Below are 22,095 nucleotides of genomic sequence, written 5' to 3'. Positions count from 1 at the left end.
TAGTATGAAGTAAATTGGTTTGAAACACTTGAGAAGTGGTTTGGAGAAAGGGAAGTTTGAAAATATGCCTTAAAGAAGAAACAAAACAAGGTCAGAATAATAAAATGGTTAAGGGACTCTGAACCACCCCAAGAGCTTAAAGGTGTGATCACTTCAGTAACTCAAGTTTTGTAGTTATGGGTGAAGCTAACTAACAGCTCATAAGGACAGCTTCCCCCTCTTTTCAAAGAGATGGGCTTCATTTTCTGAACTGCTGGCTGGTTGCTAGCTGACGTCGGGTGGCAGCAGCCCATAAACACTGGCCATTGGCCTATCATTTTTTACCGCAAATTTCTTGCATGCATGCATATCCTTTCAGAATCCAGATCTGTCTAGCATAACTGGGAAACTGGAACGCAACGACTGTTAACACGTCCTGCCTGTTGCATTGCGCTAGGGAAGTTTTTTCAGTGGCCCATCTTAAAAGGTTACTCCAAGCATCCTGAAGGAAAGAAATGTGCAATAGGCTAGGCAGGACATTGCTAATGGCAGCACGTGAGCTGAGGGGAATGTGGAACGTAAACACTGTACTCCTTGTGTCTCCTTTCATAAAAGTTCTCTTCAAAAATTTATTAGAGAATATATGTATGTTCTTAAAAGCGATTGCACACGTTCATGAGGGTAGCTTGTTGGGCAAATTGTTGCATGGTTCTGTGCATGGGGAATGCCAGTGAACAGAAAAAGAAATGAAAAAAGAAAACCGAGAGGAATGCAAAGATCAAAGTTGAAGGCAAGGGTTCTTTTTCTGAAACCTGAGGGCTACACCGAGTGCTACACAGGAGAAATGCCAGCTTAAAGAAAACTGATTGGAAGGGAACAACCAAGTTCGGGAGCAGGGACAGCACACTTGACACAGCTGTCAGAGCCCAGCTTTTTGACAGAATACTTCCAGAATTTCTCTTTCTTGTTGCATCTTCGCTTTCACAACTATTGATGCATTTCTAAATTGTGGCATACAACTACACTGCTTTCAAATCTGGGCCTGGACAACTCTGTGAGCATGCTGTCCCTGTTCCTGATAAGCAAAGAGCCAAACATATGAGATAGACATGGCCGTACGTGACGGTTAATTACACAGAAGTGTGTGACTATGACTTGTTACACATGCATTGTTTGGTGGGTTGTGGACATTGTTTTGCTGAAATGAAGCCGGTTGCAAGTCCAGTGCCGTGCCTTAAACTTGGTTGTCCACATCCTTTAGGCTTTAAGATGGCATTCCCCCTGTGCAGCACTCGATGTAAACCTCAGGTTTGAGAAAAGGTGTTTCAGGGCTCTTTTAAAGCAACAACAGTCTGGAAACAATTCTTCATGTTCACATAATACATCAGTGTGCAGCTTTTGGCAAAACCAAGGTGTCGTGAAGCAATCGTTAGAGATTATGCGCTCTCATTTCAGAACAGTGTCTGCCACCAGTATAGATGAACTTGTTGCTAGATTCTGGAAGCTGGCTTCTCTGCAGTGCTCTACTTGTGGGAAAAAAAAAAAAACCCTCTTGTCCACAGACTGCTTTCCTACCCCCTTTGAGTAAACTAACCAAGTAATAGCACATACTTGCTGCTCTAAGCCCCAGCAGCCATCCTTCAGAAGTATCGCTGATTCATCAGACGCCCCTGCGATTAAAAGCTTTGCAATCAGAGATCAAGAAGCACTCTACAAAAGGGAGCTGTCATTCCTCTTTCACTAATTAGCACAAATGCAGAGCTGGATCTATGGAAGAGAGTTTTTTGTTATGGTGCAGCATAAAGGAGTACTGACATGACATTTGAAGGTCCGAATCGCCTAAACCCTAAAATAAATTCTGGCAAGCATCAAAGCATACTAAATAAATTACTGTAATACTTGTTAATTTCTATGAACTAGTTTCTTATTCAGTGCTTAGGTGGTAAGCATGTCTTTACATAATAAAACATAGGGTCGCTTCATTCCTGCAATTGTTGTGGCTGTTATATGCAAGTGCAGCCAGAAGCAGTACACGTAACACTAGTTTATTTATTTTTATTTCTTCCGAGTAGCATCACACATGGCAGCAACTTGGCGGGCTTTCTGGAGTTGTACTTGCATGTCTTCCACCTTGAACACACAGTCTTCATTTCGTAGAATTGAACATACTGCTTATTGAACAATTCGTAGTACACAGACTTGCAATAGAAGCGTGTAAACAAAGGTGTGCAAACTGATTAAATTTTGATTGCACATATTTTATGTTAAATAAATCCTTTACAATTTGCAAATTCTTTGATTGTGACACCACAAGCTTGAACAGACAATGGAATGCAATCACTAACATCTCGGATATCACCCTTGCTAAATTATGACACAGGTATATTCTATAAAGGCTCGTTCACACCGGCGACTGACAGTGGTCACACGACTAGTCGCAAATGGTCACTCTTTTCGAAAAGTGACCATTTTGAGCCAGTCGTACGACCAGTCGCAAAACTGCTACACCAGTCAGGTGCGCGCAGGAACAGGACATCTGTATATGCCGATACTTATTTTACATGGCGATGCAATTGTGAGCGAGTGGTGACTGGCCAATCACACTCCTCGCAAGTGTGAGAATTGGTCTCCTTCAGTCACCTTTTGTTCGGCAGTCACAAATGGTTGCGCAATCTCCTCAAGTCGCCGGTGCGACTGAGCCTTAACATTTTGCACTACTTGAAATCCCAAAATTGCATTTCTTTGTTCACAACAATTCCCTGAACAGTATTTTCTGTGTTCACCGTAATTTTCTCTATTTTTTTTAGAATCGAGATCATCAGTGATATAACTAGCTAACAGCTAACTGATAATAGTATACTTTCCTGATCAGATGAGTCCGCTCCAAAGCTAAACGTTTGCTGGCGCCTCCGCACCTGCAGTTATTTCCGTCCTGCGTGGGTAGCACTTGGCGGGTACGACTGAGTGGACGTATTCTTATCTTTTCAGGTTGAACATGTCATGTGTATATCACTTTACTGAATTTGACTTACGTAGTACGTCAACACTACTTCATTTTATTTTGAAGCCCATGTCTACTCTATTTGAACTATTTCGCATTCTTTTTGTTACGTTTATTTATTTTATTTATTTATTTGTACATCCTGTCAATCCCAATAGGGATTATAACAGGAGGGCAAAAGAGAGACAGGAATTTTAGAACAAGGCAAAAAATAAAGCATTATACAGCCAAATGTTGGGTAATTGATGGCTGTAAGGAATACAACAAAATCCACAAAATTGCACAGACAAAATGACATTGGCTACTTGGCTTACATGAGGACAAAGGCAAAAACATGTCTTTTAAAATTTTGAGGCTAGCAAATCGCGTTCAACTAGTTTAGAGAAACGAAATAAAGATGTCCTACTGGTAATGGAGGGTGTCAGGTTATTCCATTCTCTGATCACCAGGGGAGAAAATGATAATTTGAGGGCATCTGCGTAGACTTTGTAAAAAGCAAGGGTATGGCAGCGTTTCTGGCGGGTAGTTGACTTGTCTATATTTAGGTGGTCGTGTAATAGTTGGTACATTAACACCAATTTCGCCCGTTTTTCTATGGTTAGTAATCCAGCCTTCTTAAGCAGTCCTGTGGGTGAATTCATTCAATTAAATTTGTTGAAAATGACCCTAAGTGTTTTTTTTAAGCTCCTTCGAGCTTGTTGGTTAGTTTTTTTGTGTATGGAAACCGAGCAGTGTTTGTGTATTCCAGGATGGGTCTGATAAGTGTATTATAGGCCAGTAACTTTGTGTCTGGTGGTGCTAGCTGTAATTGTATTTTAAGAAAAAGCAGCCTTTTTAGTGCAGATGATGTGGTGTGTTGAATAAGCAAATCCCATAGTAGATATTGTGACAATGTGGCACCTAGGTATTTATGCTCCCTAACTTTAGATAGGTTAGCTGAATTAATGGTATAATTAAAGTTGGATGAATGCTTTTTTCTAGTTACGGATAACAGAGCAGACTTTTCTTGTTGATGTGCATTTGCCAGTCACTGCACCACACTGAAATTGCCTCTAAGGCTGTGTTTAAGGTGATCTGGTCATCACGGGAATTTATTTCTTTGTGCAGACTGCAGTCGTATGCAAACAACCTGCATCCAGCATTAACAGATGAAGGCATTAACAGATGAAGGCAGAATTCACAAAAAGTAAGAATAATACCGGCACCAAAACAATACCCCGCAGTACACCAGAGGTCACTGGTGCGACTAAGGATTTCACATGATTGAGTTATATGAATTGCGATCTGTCTGTGAGGGAGTTAGTGATCCAGTCAAGAATTTTTCCCTTGCCCAGGGTAAACTGAAGTTTCATGATAAGTTTGTTATGCGACACCTGATCAAAAGCTTTAGAAAAATCCAGCAGAATCAGATCGATTTGTTTTTGATGATCGATGCTTGAGGAGATGTCATGGACCAATTCGATAAGTTCGACTACCATGGGCATGTTCTGGCGAAAACCGTGTTGAAAAGGAGATAAAATTTTGTATTCAAGGTGATTTGTTAAGTGTTTTAGGATTATGTGCTCAAGCAGTTTACCAACTGTACAAGTTAATGAGATTGGTCTATAATTGAAAGGTTCGCTCTTATTTCCGGGCTTACATATAGGGATTACTTTTGCTATTTTCCAATCTTTCGGGGTGGTGCGCAATGACAGTGATCGGTTAAAGGGCAAGCACAGGTATTTTGATATCCACTCGGCATCTCCCTTTAAAAATGCATTAGGTATGCTATCCAGTCTGGAGCTTTTTTTTTTTCCATCCAAATTCAAAAGTAGAATAAAGACTCCCGCTTCTGAAACAGCCAATTCTTCCGCTCTGTCTATAGCATTCCGCGAGGCAATAGTTACCAATGATCTTTATCAGTTTGTTACTGAACCTACTAGGTGTGGTCTGAATAGCTCTTCTGTCTTTTTTCAAACCAGCCATTGCTTGTGTCTGATAATGCCGCAATTCCCGGTATTAGCGACTATGACTGCATTGTGGCGCATGTGCAGATTGTCCCGTTCTCATGTGCACATGATCACCCAAAGAAGGTATATATTTTTTTAGAAAGGCAATCATGTTTCCTTATCTAATGATCTTGCCATATTCCTCCAGGAATTCAGTCATTTAGCTCAGTCCGCAGATTGCAATACCCTATGGGATACATTTTCCTCCACACTAAAGCACCTGGTTGACACACATGTTCTATGGAAACATTTGTCAGCAAAAAAACATAGTGATAGGCCTTGGGTAACTCAGGAAGTCAAGCAATTGATTAATAAGAGACATCGTCTTCTGAATGCTTATAGAAAGCAGCATAACCCTTCTGTATTTGTAATGCTAAAAACCATTGAAAAGATATAAAAGTAAAAAACAAGGAAAAATACTTCTTAGCATTGGGCCCAAAGTTACAAAATAACCCGAAAGAAATGTGGAAGTGGTTAAACACAATTAGCAGAGAATCAGTTGGCATCCCGAGGTTAAAAAATGGTAGTGTACTTCTTAGTGATGATTTTGATAAAGCTTCTTGCTTCAATCTTTATTTGCAATCTTCTTTCACAACTCCCTGTCATAATGAATTACCGTGTATTCCCGACAATGTGTTCGAACCTACGCCGGAACTGGTCGTGACACATGGTGGTATACTTAAGTTACTTGGCAATATAAATGCTTCTTCTGCAGATGGTGTACCTTCTTATGTGTTAAAGGCTTGTTCTGACACAATCGCCCACTATCTGGTTATTATTCTTGAGAAAGCGTTAAGTACTTCTTGTTTACCTAAGGAATGGAAAGTTGCAAACGTGGTACCAATCCATAAAAGTGGCCCAAAAAGTATTGTCTCCAACTACTGGCCAATTTCTTTGATGAGTGTGTGTAGTAAAACACTGGAGCACATTGTATACAGTGCCATAATAATACATCTAGAAAACAATAATTTTTTTAGCGAATATCAGCATGGTTTTAGGTCTGGTCATTCTTGTTCGACTCAGCTCCTAGAATTCAGCCACAATATTTTTCATTCACTTGATTTCGGTGTACAGACTGACTGTATATTTCTAGATTTTAGAAAGGCATTTGATTCTGTTCCTCATGTTTTACTGTTGCATAAGCTATCAGCCCTCGGTAGCTCTACTTCATTGCTTGATTGGATTAAGTGTTATCTACAAGAATGCATGCAACGTGTTGCAATTAATGGCTCACAATCTGATTATATTGCTGTTACATCGGGAGTTCCCCAGGGATCTGTTTTGGGGCCATTGCTGTTTTTGGTCTACATCAATGACATTGCTCAGGTTGTGTCATGCAAAGTGCGTCTGTATACGGATGATTGTGTAATTTATCACTGCATTAGGTTTGCCACTGACCACGAGTGCTTGCAATGCAATTTGGACTGTATAACACGCTGGTGTGTTAGGTGGCAAATGTCTTTGAACCCCAGTAAGTGTCAGTACGTGTCCTTTACACGTAAACAAAATCCATATCTATTTCATTATACATTAGACAATGTCCAGCTGTCGCGACTAACTCAGTATAAGTATCTTGGTGTTTATTTTTCATCGAATTTAACTTGGACTAAGCACGTTGAATATGTTACAGTGAAAGCCTGTAAAATGCTAAATTTTGTTAAATGCAACTTCTGGTTAGCTCCTCCCAAAATTAAAGAACTACATTATTTTTTTAATGTAAGACCCATATTAGAGTATGCCTGTATGGCCTGGGACCCGCAAACCAAAATTCTAATATGCTCGAGCATGTACAAAACCGCGCAACCCGTTTTGTCTGTAATAACTTAAGCATAACTTGGGGTAGGGGGGGATACCTTGGGGTGGGAATTATTAAGCACACGCAGACAAAACATGATTAGTAATGCTTTTTAAAATTTATTTTGGTATGGTTAAAATAGATAGATAAACTTTCTTACCTCGTCATTTATTATCTCACAGAAGTGACCACTCTTTAAAAATAAGAGAACTTATTTGTAGAATAAACGTCTTCAAGCATTAATTTTTTCCACACACAATATCACAATGGAATCTGCTACCGCAGGAAATTGCTGATTGCCACACTGAAGCATCGTTCAGAGCATTTCTGCTGAACTTATAGTGGCGTGAACTTTTCTATTGTTATGTTATTTTTTGTTTGACCAGTTCTGTATTTCGTTGAGTTTACGTACACTGTGTATTCCCCCCTGCAATAATGCCTTTGGGCGCTGCAGGTACTTGAAATAAATAAATAAAATATAACTAATGGTTTGATCCAGTTTTCCTCCCTAATTTTTGTTAGGCTGATTTCTGTCATCAATGGTGAAAACAGATTGAAAGTAGCTATTTAATGTGTTGGCGAAATTAGCACTGTCTTCACATGTTTCTTGGACTGTTTTTCGGACCTTGGGATTCATATGTTGCCAAAATTTTGTAGGGGAGCTTTTTATGAATTTTGGTAGGATTTTCGCGAAATAGACTTGGCTGCCCTTATTTTATATTTCACATCCGTTATGCCTGTGCTCATGGGCTGTCTTCTACAAGTATTCAGTTTGTTTTTTTAGATATTTCCTCAAACGCGTCCCTTTTCTTTTGGCATGTGTAACATCACGTGTGGTCCATGGATTCGTCTTTCTGGTCTTCTTTTGGACGAAATGTGGTTTTGCAAGCAATAAAGAAGAATTTCTTTAAACCTATTCCATAACATTTTGATGTGAACAGTCGAGTCGAAGACTATTTCTTGAAATGACATGAATTCGTAGCATAGCAACTCAAGACCTACGAGATCATCAGCTTTGCTAAAATCTGGAAATGTTTCTTCTGCGTGAGTAGGCATTATAATGTCATATATCGGTACTATACAGTAAACTATTTTACGATCTGACATGCCTTTGGGTATTTCTATCTTTGCAACACGTATTGGGAAGTTATCAGTGAGAAATACTAAATCAAGCACATTCGAGTTGTGTCCTTGTATATGTGTAGGCTGCGTCACCATTTGTGTAAAGTTAAAGGAAAGCATTAGATCGAAAATGATTTCTGAGCTGTCGCTGTGGCACTGTATCGATTCCCAGTTGAAAACAGGTAGATTAAGATCCCCCACTAGATAAGCTAGTACCTGATCGCCTTGTTTCTGCTGTTGCCCAACTGTCATGAGTGACAGGGCTAAAAACATGTGGCGAAAAAGGCACGGAGATGCACGTGATGATGACGATGATGCCTGTCGGCGAAACGAAGTTGGGAGCATTTAATAAAAGACAAAAAGGGAGTGAACTGGGACACATGATGCATGAGACAAGAAGGCGAAGGCGGCTGAGTAGGGCATTGCTAATGTGGACTTGCATTGCTGATGTGGACTCAGAACAGGGCAGACATATGTATCTCCAGCTCTGCTCTGGAGACGGGAAGGAGCAGCTTCAGGGACCCAGACCTGTGAGAGAGAGAGAGAGAGAGAGAGAGAGAGAGAGAGAGAGAGAGAGAGAGAGAGAGAGAGAGAGAGAGAGAGAGAGAGAGGGGACAACGTGGAGATGGCCTGCAGCGGATCCAGATTCTGAGCCCCGGCTACGTCGCCGTGGCTTTGCTCCACGAGCCCTGTCCAGTGCCACTGAGGCAACCGCCTGGCCACTTCAGCGGCACGATGCCAGATTGGTGAAGACTGCATCCTGTGCCACGCTGGTCTCGGCAGAGAGCCCAACCCTGTCACTCACGACGGAGGTCAACGCCTACACCATGTCAGAACCACGAAGGCCGACATCTTGCGCAAATCCGGGCCTTCCGCCACTGCTGGTGATGGTCAAAACTTGTTTAGTTGAACTGAAGGACAGTATATAGTTGTTTATTTCTGTATATTAATAGCTAGTTCTGGGAGTTCTTCATGGGTGCATAGAATTTATGGTATGTGAATTTACTTTGTTTGGTTTTTTTAGTTTGAATTATTTCTTGAGATAAATCGTTTTTATTATGTTTGCACCATGACCCAGTCTGTTTCTGTAATACCGAAATTCGTGACACCACCCGAGTGTGAATATATAATTTTCAGTACTATGGCCTTTGTCAGGCATTCTCTTTCTTTTAACTGTAGCATCCAAGATTATGTATGTGTCTCAAATATTTATTTAATTAAATTTTAAAAAATCACCTTATCGCTACACATTTGCAAATCAGTGATGAGCCGGGTGCAACCCCAAGTGTTCTAAACATCAAATGATGCCCCTGAGCATGTGCCTATTAGCTTGAGTTGTGGAACAGATAATATTGCTACGGGGTAGTATTCCCAATGACAAAGAGCCGCGCAGGAAGAAGACGAAGACGACGATTGGAAGCTAGTGCGGGCTGTTGCCTCTTGGTCAACTGCGGCGTATAGCCTTGTAAATATACTTGTAAATAGCTTTTCGTCGGTGTCTTTCTACGTAACATATTTGGTGGAGGTGGACGTTCCCTGTACCTCGTCACGGAGCTTCGCAGTGGACGGTACGTCGAGCCTACCTTCATGGCTCCCGGCGACGCCAACCCGACTCCACCGGCTCCGACACCTGCTGCCCCTTCGACGACCTACATCACCCTCTCCGCTCCCCGTGATCCTGGCGTATTCTCGGCAAAAGATGGGGAAGACGTCGAGGACTGGATCAGCCTTTACGAACACGTCAGCCGCAATAACCGGTGGGACCCAACTATCATGCTCGCCAACGTCGTCTTTTACCTCGGCGGCACACCTCGAGTTTGGTATCGGACGCATGAAGATGAGCTGACCAGTTGGGATTCGCTTAAGCAAAAGCTTCGAGACTTGTTCGGCAACCCCTACGGTCACCAACTTGCCGCGCAGAAGGCGCTTTCCGGTCGTGTGCAGACGTCAACGGAGCCCTACGTCACGTACATTCAGGACGTCTTGGCTCTATGCCGCAAAGTGGACGCACACATGACTGAGTCCGACAAGGTCTCCCACATCCTCAAAGGCATTGCCGATGACGCCTTCAACTTGCTCGTATTTAACAACGTCGCGACGGTGGATGCAGTTATAAAAGAGTGCCGCCGCCTGGAATTCGCTAAAAGCCGACGTATCGACCAACAGTTTGCCCGTCTGCCCAACACCCCAGCGACATCTTCCTGTGCCGACGCTCCTCGTCCCAACAACACTGGCGATGTTACCAGGATTGTCCGGCGTGAGATCGAGGCCGCCTATCCGGCTGCGTTCGACTCCAGCTCTTCCAATGCACCCGCAGTCACTGTTTCCCTGATCCAGGCAGTTGTCCGCCAGGAGTTCGCCAACATGGGTATTCATACCATCTGCTCGGCCCATCGCCCTGATCCCCACGCGGCATCTTCGATTCCTCCCCGTCCCGCACCTTCTTACCCACCACGTTTCCGCAACCCCTCTGAATGGCGCACTGCAGACGACAAGCCAATTTGTTTTCACTGCCATCGAATTGGGCACATTTCTCGGCACTGCCGCAGTCGCTGGAGTTCCCTGAACCAGTCTACATATACTGCCTACTCTCGCCCCCCAGGTGGCCTTTCTCGTCCCTATGCTGCCCGCTCAGATAATGCCGCCACCGATTCTCCTGCGCCGAACCGCCCCTATTCTCGTTCGCCTTCGCCCCAACGACGACAATCTCGCTCTCCCCAGCCCCGTCGTTCCTATTCGCCGACTCCCTTCGGACGCCGCTCCCAGCCGGAAAACTAGACGATGCAGCGCCTCGAGGTGACGCTGCATTGCTCCCTACGCCGCCAAATCCTCTCCTGACGTTGCCCACTCATCTGAACCTTCTTGACGTGCAAGTCGACGGTGTTCCTGTATCAGCTCTCATAGACACTGGGGCGCATTTGTCGGTAATGAGCGCGGATCTTCGTAACCGGCTGAGGAAAATAATCACGCCCGCCACGACGCCTGTTGTCCGTGTCGCCGATGGCGGAACAGCCCCCGTAATTGGTATGTGTGCCGCCCGCGTCTCCTTCGCCGATCGCTCCACTACCGTGCTATTCACAGTCATCGCTCACTGTCCCCACGACATCATCCTCGGCCTCGACTTCCTCTCCGCACATTCTGCTCTCATCGATTGCTCCGCCTGTACTCTCCGCCTCGACCTGCCTGTTCTGGACCCCGCTGAAGAACACCTTCCTCGCCTCAGTTCCGTCGACTTCGTTCGCTTGCCACCTTCGGCACTGACTTACGTTGACTTCGTGTCATCCCCACCAGTGCCCGACGGTCACTACATCGCGGCTCCTATACAAGACGTCCTCCTTACACACGGGATCACACTACCTCATACTATTTTATCTATTACGGCGAATTGCGTCTGCCTGCCAGTGGTCAATTTTGCCTTGACGACACAAGTGCTGCCACGCGGGATGTCTCTGGCCCAACTTTGCTCATTCGAGGATCACTCTGTAGCATCGATTTCAGTAGACGACAATTCAACCGATCCTCCTCTACCATCGCAGTCGGCAACTTGTACCATCGCCAACTTACAGAAACTGATTGCACCCGACATGCCCTCCGAGCACGCTCGTGCGCTCTACCGCGTTCTGATTTCCTACCAAGATATTTTTGACTTTAACGATCGTCCTTTGGCCCAAACAACAGCTGTTAAACATCGCATTAATACCGGCGATGCTCCTCCTATTCATCGCCGCCCGTATCGAGTATCACCGGCTGAGCGTCAAGTGATTCACACCGAAGTTCGCAAAATGCTTGCCAAGAACATTATTGAACCGTCATGTAGTCCATGGGCGTCACCGGTTGTGCTGGTAAAAAAGAAGGATGGCTCATGGCGCTTTTGCGTGGATTATCGGCACCTTAACAGGGTTACCAAAAAGGACGTGTATCCCCTACCTCGGATTGATGACGCCCTTGACTGCCTCCACGGTGCTCGCTATTTCTCCTCTATTGACCTTCGCTCCGGCTATTGGCAGATTGCCGTGGACGATCTCGACCGCGAGAAGACTGCCTTTGTAACACCCGACGGTCTTTATCAATTCAAGGTGATGCCGTTCGGCCTATGTAACGCTCCTGCCACTTTTGAACGCATGATGGACTCCCTTCTTCACGGTTTCAAATGGTCCACGTGCCTGTGCTACTTGGACGACGTTATAGTATTCTCCCCAACATTCGCTACGCACCTCGAGCGCCTCTCAGCAGTCCTGGACGTTTTTCGGCGAGCCGGTCTGCAACTCAACGCATCGAAGTGCCAATTCGGCCGTCGCCAGATTACCGTCCTTGGACATCTCGTTGACGCGAACGGAGTGCAACCAAACCCTGGCAAGATCCATGCTGTTACGCACTTCCCTGTTCCGAAGTGTGTCAAGGATGTGCGCAGCTTCATCGGCCTTTGCTCGTACTTTCGCCGTTTCGTCAAAAATTTCGCGGCCATAGCATGACCACTAACCGAGCTTTTGAAAAAAGACGCCCCTTTCCAGTGGGGCGATAACGAGGCCTCTGCATTCTCGCTTCTCATCGATCTTCTCACAACGCCTCCCGTTCTGGCCCATTTCGATCCTTCTGCGCCTACCGAAGTCCGTACTGATGCCAGTGGTCACGGAATTGGCGCAGTACTGGCACAACGCCAGCGTGGCCACGACTGTGTTATCGCTTACGCCAGCAGGCTCCTGTCGCCCGCGGAGCGCAACTATACCATCACTGAGCGTGAGTGTCTGGCCCTAGTTTGGGCGGTTGCGAAGTTCCGCCCATACTTATATGGCCGACCCTTTTCCGTTATCACAGACCATCACACGCTTTGTTGGTTATGCTCCTTGAAAGACCCTTCAGGAAGACTTGGTCGCTGGGCCTTACGCCTCCAAGAATATTCGTTCTCTGTCACCTACAAATCTGGCCGACTACACAAGGACGCTGACTGCCTGTCTCGCTACCCGGTAGACGAGCCTGACGACGCCGACAGTAGTACCACCGACGGCATTTTCTCTGTGTCTGCCTTCGCTAACATTGCCGATGAGCAGTACCGAGACCTATCGCTGCGAGTACTCATCGAGCGTCTGCGCTCTACACCTACCGACGCATCCGTTCGCCGATATGTCCTCCAGGGCGGCATTCTGTACCGAAGGAGCTTCCTCCCTGATGGCCCTGATCTTCTTCTTGTCGTACCAAAACATCTACGACAAACTGTGCTCTTTCAGATGCATGACGCACCCACTGCAGGACATCTTGGCGTAACCCGCACGTACGACTGCGTCCGCCGCCGCTTCTATTGGCCTGGTCTTGCTCGCTCCGTCCGACGCTATGTTGCTGCCTGTGATCCCTGCCAGCATCGGAAAACACCTCAGGTGCTACCTTCCGGTCATCTCCAGCCGATCACCGTCCCTGTGGAACCGTTTTTTCGTGTTGGATTAGACCTCCTCGGTCCCTTTCCCACGTCATCCTCTGAGAACAAATGGGTAGCCGTCGCAACTGATTACGCCACCCGATACGCTATCACGCGGGCTCTACCTACCAGTTGCGCCACTGACGTCGCCGACTTTCTCTTGCGTGACATTATCTTAGTGCATGGCGCCCCGCGACAGCTGCTTACTGACCGTGGTCGTAACTTCCTCTCGAAAGTTATCGCCGACATTGTGCGTTCCTGCTCTATTCAACACAAGCTGACTACCTCATACCATCCTCAAACCAATGGCCTGACAGAGCGCTTAAACCGTCCTCTTACCGACATGCTGTCCAAGTACGTTTCGAAGGACCACCACGACTGGGACGTTGCCCTTCCTTACGTCACCTTTGCTTACAATTCTTCCCGGCACGACACCGCCGGATTTTCTCCATTTTATCTACTCTACGGTCGCGAACCGACCTTGCCCCTTGACACGGTACTTCCTCCTGCTGCGACCTCAACAACCGAGTATGCGCGCGACGCCATCGCCCTCGCCGATCATGCACGCCAGCTTGCCCGTGCTCGACTGACGGACTCGCAAACCACGCAGCAGCGTCGGTACAACGCCCGCCACCGTGACGTACAGTTTTCGCCTGGTGCACTCGTGCTCCTGTGGTCGCCCTGTCGTCACGTTGGACTTTCCGAAAAGCTCCTTTCGCGGTACACAGGGCCCTACCGCGTGCTGCGCCAGGTGACTCCTGTGACTTATGAAATTGCTCCTGTGAGCTCAACCTCGTCATCTACTCTGGCGTCTAGTGATGTTGTGCACGTCAGTAGGCTCAAGAGCTACTACACTGCTTCAGAGCCCAGCCTTTAGTCGCTCCGGGACGGCGCTTTTGCCGCCGGGGGTAGTGCTACGGGGTAGTATTCCCAATGACAAAGAGCCGCGCAGGAAGAAGACGAAGACGACGATTGGAAGCTAGCGCGGGCTGTTGCCTCTTGGTCAACTGCGGCGTATAGCCTTGTAAATATACTTGTAAATAGCTTTTCGTCGGTGTCTTCCTACGTAACAATATAAAAGAGACTGAAGAACACTGCATCTCAATATGATGCCATAAGTGCACCAGCAAAATGGAACAATTATTACTTGAAAGATTATCAATTCATAACTGTTCCCCCAGGCTCTTGCAGCTGAGGCTAGGTGACATTGTACAAGAGCCAAGAGTAGTTGAGGCATGACTTGTTTACTGTGAAATACGTGGTGGCTTAGCTTCAGTTTACGAGCGTAATATTATATAATAATGATTTGCAGCATCAAAAGCACAAGCATGGGCAGTGCTAAAAGTGTTACTATGCCTCGTACATAAAGAGGTGCTTTTTCAAATAGGCGCCTTCTAAAGCAATTGAAATACAGCACACAATGTCGTAGCTTTAAAAACTATGATGAAGAAACATCTATAATTGCTGCTGCTCAGTACAAAAATCCTTCATTATGCAGCATAAATGTGAAATCTACAGAAAAAGAATTCTACAGAAACAAATTTAGTGGCATTCAGCAGTAAATGTGAGAGAAATGTGTTAAGGCATTATGTTGTACCTCTTTGAGGTTGCGGATTCATGATTTAAGCTGCGGTCACCACATTGCAAAGTGTTGTTCAGGAGCTCACTTGACGTACGTCCTGCCTTTTTGAGGGGCGAAGTCCAGCTGACGGTGTCCGGAGCAGACTTCCATCAGTTACACTATATATATATATATATATATATATATATATATATATATATATATATATATATATATATATATATATATATATATATATATATATATATGTTTGAGTGTACTAGACTATGGTCACGTGGGCCGAACAGCGCTCTCTCGCTGAGGCGCCGCGTGTGGAAAAATTTTGCGAGGGCACTGTGAGGGAACTGGATACAGGTGGAGACGTGCCTCGCGGCATATTCAACGTAATTTTGCTGCAGGCCCTGAGACCGGTTGCTCGCATGCACTCTTATAATAGTGCTTTATTTCTACTGCAAATTTCGATTAACACATTTTTTCCACGTATATATATTTCAGGCATGTGTTATACAACACGACGTCTTTGATTTTGTCGTTGTCTAGTGCGTCGTCTGCTAGTGAGCCCGCGTTCGTTGCATGGACGCTGGCGGACGCTCGGCTTTTCTCGCAAAAAGTCTGTACAGTAAAACTTTTTATGGTTTTACTTGCATTGGTGTGCCCGCGACTCTTGTCGGCCGGTACCAATTGTAGTTTTAGCCAGGTGAACTGCTGTTTTTAATTGTTTTCTACATGTAACACATAATTTTTGCCACAGAGGCCACCTATCTGCAACATGAAGCTACATAAGAAAACATTATTGATATTGTGTCATTTGATGCACGTTTCTTGTAGGTGGAATATTGATCAGGGACAATGTTCAAAGAAAACAATATTATAGTGAAATAAACTAGGTTCATTAACTGCGTGACTCAAAGAGATGCAAATGATCAATGCACTTCTAGGTAAATCTAAGGGTGCATAGACATATATCTCCAAGACATTTATGCAAGAGAAAAATTATAAAATATAAATTTACTGATAGAAAAAGTCAGAACTCCCATCCGGAATAAGAGTATTTCTTTTAAAAGCTGCACCAGCCCCAGGTGAACCAATACACTTTCCAAGAAAAGGAATCAAGGCAATTATTGGACGTTAATATGAACAACAGTGTCAGGACAAGTTCTGTTACGCGAGGAAGACTGAAACATGAATGATATGTTGCACTGGCGTTTTTTTTTTTTTTTCTATCAGAGTACTTCCCGTAAATCTGAGGACAGGGCGCCGAATGGGGCCGATATGTTTTATTTGTTTGAAGCGGCAAGCAGGACATTTTATATATGTTTTTTTTCCAGCTGCGCTTCGCAAGACCTACTGATGAAAAACTATATGCGCAAAAATACACACGAGGGATACATACTGCTTGAAGAACAAGAAAAATATTTGTTCTTCAAGTAGAATGAAAGCCGACACTGCGGCTGCAATGCACGCGCGCAGTCACCGAGCAGCATTAAAAATCAATAAAATGAAATAAAGAAGAGAAAGAAAGGCATATATTCCTAAGGCATAAAGACATGTCATATCCAATTATAAACACCATTGGGCGGTCTCATGACAAACAGCAGCGCGCAAAGCAGTACGAACGACCCCACCGAGCAAAATCGCCAGCAGTTTCCAACAGCGTGACCTTGATGCGGCCCTATCCAGTTCGATGCAGCGCCGCCATAGTATTTTTCGCCATCGCACGCCTCACCACAAAGCCTGCGCCGCCCCAGCCGCTTGTCCCACTGAACCGTATTCCAGTACACTCTAATATATATATATACACACACACATACACTTTTTTCCACGTTGACACTCCTAATGCCAATGCATTAAAAGTCAGTGCATGAAAACTTACCACTTCTTTGAATATATGACTCTACAATGAAATGAAAAACACTTTTAAAAAATAATAACTGTAGGCACCGTCAACACTGTAGGCACCAGTTCAGCAACGTAGCTGACAATGTCCAAATTATGTTGATAATAATGGCATTATGCTATTAGGTACACTTTAAAAGTATAGCACACCACAATAAAATCCATAACGCCAATATATGCAGCATACCTTAGGACAAAGCAGAGTAAAGCTTTTTTCAAACTCAGAAAGACCTTTCAACATACATACTTGGCAATAAAGTTTAGCAAAAGCCAGAATCACACACATTTTGTAAAGGATGTTAACACCTCCTTTAATGTCGGCCACAATGAAGGCAGCACATTTTTGAAAGCAAGTGTAATTGCAACCAATATAGCTGTCATTATAGTACACACATACAACTTTCAATTTGATTAATGGTTCACATTAGTTGCTGTTTTCACATTGTTTCTGTATAGCGCCATAAACAACTCCCAAATTCTTCTACAACATAGCTGAACTATATACACTGCAGGAGCGTATCTAAGGAAAACATTATGCCTTAATCTCACACAGGACCATTCAAAGCGTTCCAGCCTTTCAGTTAATGCAGGTATAAAACGATACACTATATATACACTAAACAAAACTTGCAGTACCAACACGTCTGACTCACCTTCTGCACTAAATGTTCTTGCCTTACCTAGATGCACAGGTTAGGTGATGCATCAACAGCAGCAAACCTTGTATTAAGAAATAGTGGCATCTAATAGCCATGGAATAAAGCACAAAGTATTACCTTAGTGAATTTAGACTAGGGTAGTGAATGATTGCAGAACAAGGCATAAAAGATTAGCTTTGTGTGTACATATACTGCCAAAAGAAATTGCACCTGCAGTCAGAATTTCGAACCAAATTATCTAAAAGCAACTCTTTAAAGATTAGGTGCTGGTACTGTATTACACTAAAATAAGTATAAGCCACTTCCCCTCATCAGAAACCATGGTGTGAAGAAGGAGAGGTCGACTTCAGGCAAGTCTGCTTATACATATTATGAGAACATTTTTTTTTTCCTCCTTTGATGCTAAGAATGCCGAATGGATAGGGAATAGGTATGTACTTACACAAGTTACACTAGACTGAACACAATAACACAACACAGTAACACAGTGGCATGACATCTGAGCCTTGTGCAGTGAGGCACAAGGCTCAGATGTCATAGTATGCAGCGAGTCATAATTCAGTACAAAGCCCCTGTTCTGTGATGATATTTATGTGGCATGAAACACTGTTTTACAGCACAATTTTAGATAGTGCTGCAAGAAATACTTTCAAATTAATGATGAGCAGAAAACTAATGGACCATGTATTGTTATGCTCACCTGTCACAGTATACAGCAACATACCACAAAGTAGGAATGGGGGAAGTACACTGCTGCTTGCAAAATTAAGTTGCTAACACAAACCATCATATGCTGGCTACCAATTAAAACTTTGTTGTGTTCCATCTACAACATAATTTTGAGATGCATTTGCCCATGTTGATCAGCTTAACAAACAAACACACAGTGCAAAATGCAACATAACAGCAGATGCCAGACTAAGCCTGCCTGGTTAACTTGGCTAACCTGGGTCAGTATAACATAAAACTATTACAATCTATTTTTATTTCAAATTGGCCTTTAGCCATCCATAATAGGTCAAAATGGCTCAGGCTCTGCCCATATGGGTGTCATACCCACCCATATGGGCTCGACCCGAACAACTCTGACCTATCAGGGAGGGCTAATGGCAGATTAGGAATAAAAACAGATTGGACTAGTTTTGCATTATGGGGCCCCTGAGATCAACGAATGCAGTTCGTCACACAGGGTGTTGAGTTGACGGGGCATGACTTAAGTGGCGCTGGCCCAGAATGTCGGGCAAGTTCTGTGCAAACTCTTGCTGGATGTCAATGGAGTCCTGGTTAGCGTCTATCACCTGCACACAACAAAGCACTTAGCAATAAACATGCAATTAAAAAAAATCAGGAAATTGATTAGAAATCGCATTAGGATCGAAGCAATCATTTGAGACAAAACAAAGCTTCATGAAGCCATTGTAACGCAAATGAAATAAGACACAAAGAACAGAAAACTGGGCACCACGGGCACTACACTTACAACTGATTTATTAGCCTCCCGGAAGCCAGAACAAAATGTACAATAAAATGTGCAGGCACAGTGGTTAACTACTGCTAATAAAAAAGAAAGAGTAAACGAATCTCGTTTATAAATAAACACAGAAGTATCGCTGATGCATTATGAGCCTCTTTTCCCATATGAAAGGCTTCCAAAACTTCACATGCAGTAGTTTCTTTGCTTACTCCCTTAGATGTGTACAATGGCATCAGAAAGTTTCAACCAACTAGCACAAGAAAAGGTTATCGTGAAAACAAAGCTTGTTTTGCAAGTAAAATGTTGAACTTCCCAAGTTCAGAGAAAAAAAGATGTTGCACAGCTGATTATGTTTAGAACTTCTGCGAGTATAAAAATACAGAAATTGGGAGCTGCAAACGTTGCACACCACTAGTTGACAATTTTGAGGCGAGCGCATAAGAAAGTGCATTCAATCACTGCACGTAAGTCAGTGATAGCAGTTAGATGCAATGAAGGCTACTGCTGTCATTGACAGGTACGAGGAGAGATCAGTAAGTTTTGTAATTTGCATAAGAAAACTACCAGAAGGTTGCAAAAAAATAAAACTTTTCAACATAATCCCACCTCACACTTGTGCACTTCTCCAATTTGCCTGGAATGCTTCCTATGCATTGTAAAAAGCACCACCTTTAATCTTACTAACCAAACCACTGCTTTGTGGCAGTTTGCAGTGCGTTCAAGTCAATGAACCTTAATTGTTCCCGTGAGGTGTTTCTTCAGATTTGGGAACAACAACAACAATGAAAATAATAATAATAATAATAATAGTAGTAATAATAATAATAATAATAATAATAATAATAAAAGCCACTGAGGGCCAGATCATGTCTGTAGGGTGAATGGCCAAGTTCTTCAAAAGCACACTCTCAAATAGCAGCCTGGGCAAAAAGAGATTTACGAACTGAGGAATTGTACAGGAGGAGGACGCTTATTGTCATCATTCTTAAATTATTGTGATAGCCACATGCATTTTTCAGAGAATGTTGGCGTAATATTCTCCTGTTTCCAAGTAATCAACCAAAAAGATCCTCTTTGCATTTCAGAAAATCGTCACCATCACTTTTCTCCCCAAATTGTAAATTTTTGGAAGTACAGGTAAAGATGGGGGGGGGGGGGGGGGGGTACCAGAATGCCTCCATTGTACAGGCCTCGTGCACCGCCTATAGAGGCGCCACTGATAGCCACCTAGCGGGCGCTTCCAACAATACGCGCGGGAGCAGTAGCAGACGACAACGCTTTGCAGCAAGGGTGACTGAAGTTCGTGGCTGCGATTTGTCCTTTGTTCGGGCGCCAGACTGCTTCTTCTGCGGTGACAGCTGTAGGGAAGACGCAGACCTCTGTGGCAGCGGGTATGAACAAGGTGTTACCGGTGTTTGGGGCAACATGGTCCACATACGTGCCAGGTGCGTCCCGCAGACAAATGCCATGAAGACCATTTACATGAAGTGAAGCTCATGTAAACTAGCCGACAAATTTCGTTGACTAATGCGATGTCTCGACCGTGTTTTTTTTTAAAATTCTACCCTTGCCATAATGCTGCTTCTGTACCTCAATAATAAGCACCCATCGTTAGTGCAGACTTAGATAACAAATCCGCACGGTGCGATGTCTGCATATGCCGTTGTGATTTTTCTGCCGATGAATACATGTGACGCCGCCGAATAAGTGTAGTGAAAGTAGCTTGAAGAAGAATAACTGCGAATTTATTGATAGAAACGCGTACACTATAATCAACGAAGCCACCGAACGCACGGGTTAATAAAAGCACGTGTTAGCGCTGTACTGCCGATTAAGTGCTGTTCGCGCTGCAGTTTTTGCAATTTTAAATTCCCTAAGGGAGCTGCTTGGAAACGTACAAAGCTATAGCCTGACTAACTTTGCAGTACTTTTTTTAAATGTTACTAGAGAGAGGTGCCACATGATATACTTAAAGGCCAGTCAAATTAGATCCAGCGCTGGCGGCAAGGCCGGGTTTAGTCCTATGCGGCGTAAGCATAATAAGAAATAATTCAGTTGAGTACAAAATTCACTTGCAAGAAGCGACTACGTTGTGAAACAAACAAATCACTCGGCGTGTTAAGTCTGCTCAGACAGCATCAAGGTGTGGTGACTTACCAAACGTGACGCGAACTATTCAGCGAAAAATGGATCAGCGAAAAATGGAACAAAAATACCATATGCAGCAACTATTAGCAATTTTTGCCCTGAGCTACCTATTTTCTAAACACATTTCCCCAAAAACCACAATATCTAAGATGCCCTCGGGCGAAATGAATAAAGCTGTTAAAGAAGCACTTGCTTGGTGTCATTCCGATAAGACACAGCGTGATTTATACCCTTTACAAACGAGGCAGGGTGAAAACCTCGCAGCTCAAAAGAATCAAGAGTTATGCATAAAGCAACTAGCAACAGTTAAACATGTGCGAAGCCACGCATAAAATAGATGTAAAAACATGAAGTGCGCGACAGCTGGTGCGAGGATTTACCGGGCCACATAAAACTAACAATTTCAGTTCTTGCAAACTACTGTAGCTTTAACATACAACACAATGTGCTCATGCAGTCGTGCTGCCTAGCTAGCCCAACGCGGTAAAGAAGCGGAAAACAATATACGCGGCAAACGGCATGCCGAACTTTAGTGAAATGCCTTTAAACTGCATGTTGCACTGCAGACGAACTTAGTCGCTTACGCGTTTAACTACAATCGAGTAAAAAAAATAATAATAAAAAAGAAAAAACACTGAAGCGACAAAGGAAAGGATGAGAACAAGAAATTTCGCGCCGAAGCGAGGATCCATTGCCACCGTTGCTCCTGCTGATGAGCTTTGCGGGGAATAATTACAACCGTATCGCCGGCACGTTTTCGCCGGTATTTGAGCCCCCAACCCTGCAACAATTCTTCTTCGACATTCTTCGGAAGCTTTGGCCATCCCACACATGCGAAGGGTGTTGCCTATTTTGCTCTGAAAACACAAATAAGACGGAGAAGCACTATCAGCGACACAACAAACTACCGCGTGCTACGGCACGCGGCTCGCTCCTCTCCCGTGCGTTCTGCGCAAGACCGCCACCAGTGGCGCGGCCATCGGCGTGCACGCCGCGTATAGCCTGTTGCTTTGTGTCTGGGTAACATTTGCAAAGCCATAT

The 22,095-nt window shown here is 44.2% G+C and overlaps 1 protein-coding gene and 1 long non-coding RNA gene across 4 annotated transcripts in view; one reads left to right on the top strand and one right to left on the bottom strand.

The window, feature by feature from the left end:
• LOC139052857 (uncharacterized) overlaps positions 1 to 22,095 on the top strand; it is a 50,676-nt gene that overhangs the window by 7,987 nt on the left and 20,594 nt on the right. The gene's annotated exons all lie outside the window — the stretch shown is intronic.
• dnk (deoxynucleoside kinase) overlaps positions 16,382 to 22,095 on the bottom strand; it is a 53,955-nt gene continuing 48,241 nt past the window's right edge. For 2 of the 3 annotated variants that reach the window (XM_070529972.1, XM_070529975.1), the window contains exon 9: positions 18,904 to 21,911. In XM_070529972.1, coding sequence (XP_070386073.1) covers positions 21,627 to 21,911 — 285 coding nt within the window. In that variant the 3' untranslated portion in view covers positions 18,904 to 21,626. Of the gene's footprint in view, positions 18,731 to 18,903; positions 21,912 to 22,095 lie in introns of those variants that run through there. The other variant, XM_070529982.1, reaches the window with a different exon arrangement.

This window comes from Dermacentor albipictus, chromosome 1, assembly GCF_038994185.2.
Source record: "Dermacentor albipictus isolate Rhodes 1998 colony chromosome 1, USDA_Dalb.pri_finalv2, whole genome shotgun sequence".
Lineage (NCBI taxonomy): Eukaryota > Metazoa > Arthropoda > Arachnida > Ixodida > Ixodidae > Dermacentor > Dermacentor albipictus.
This window is presented reverse-complemented; position numbering and strand designations above follow the sequence as displayed.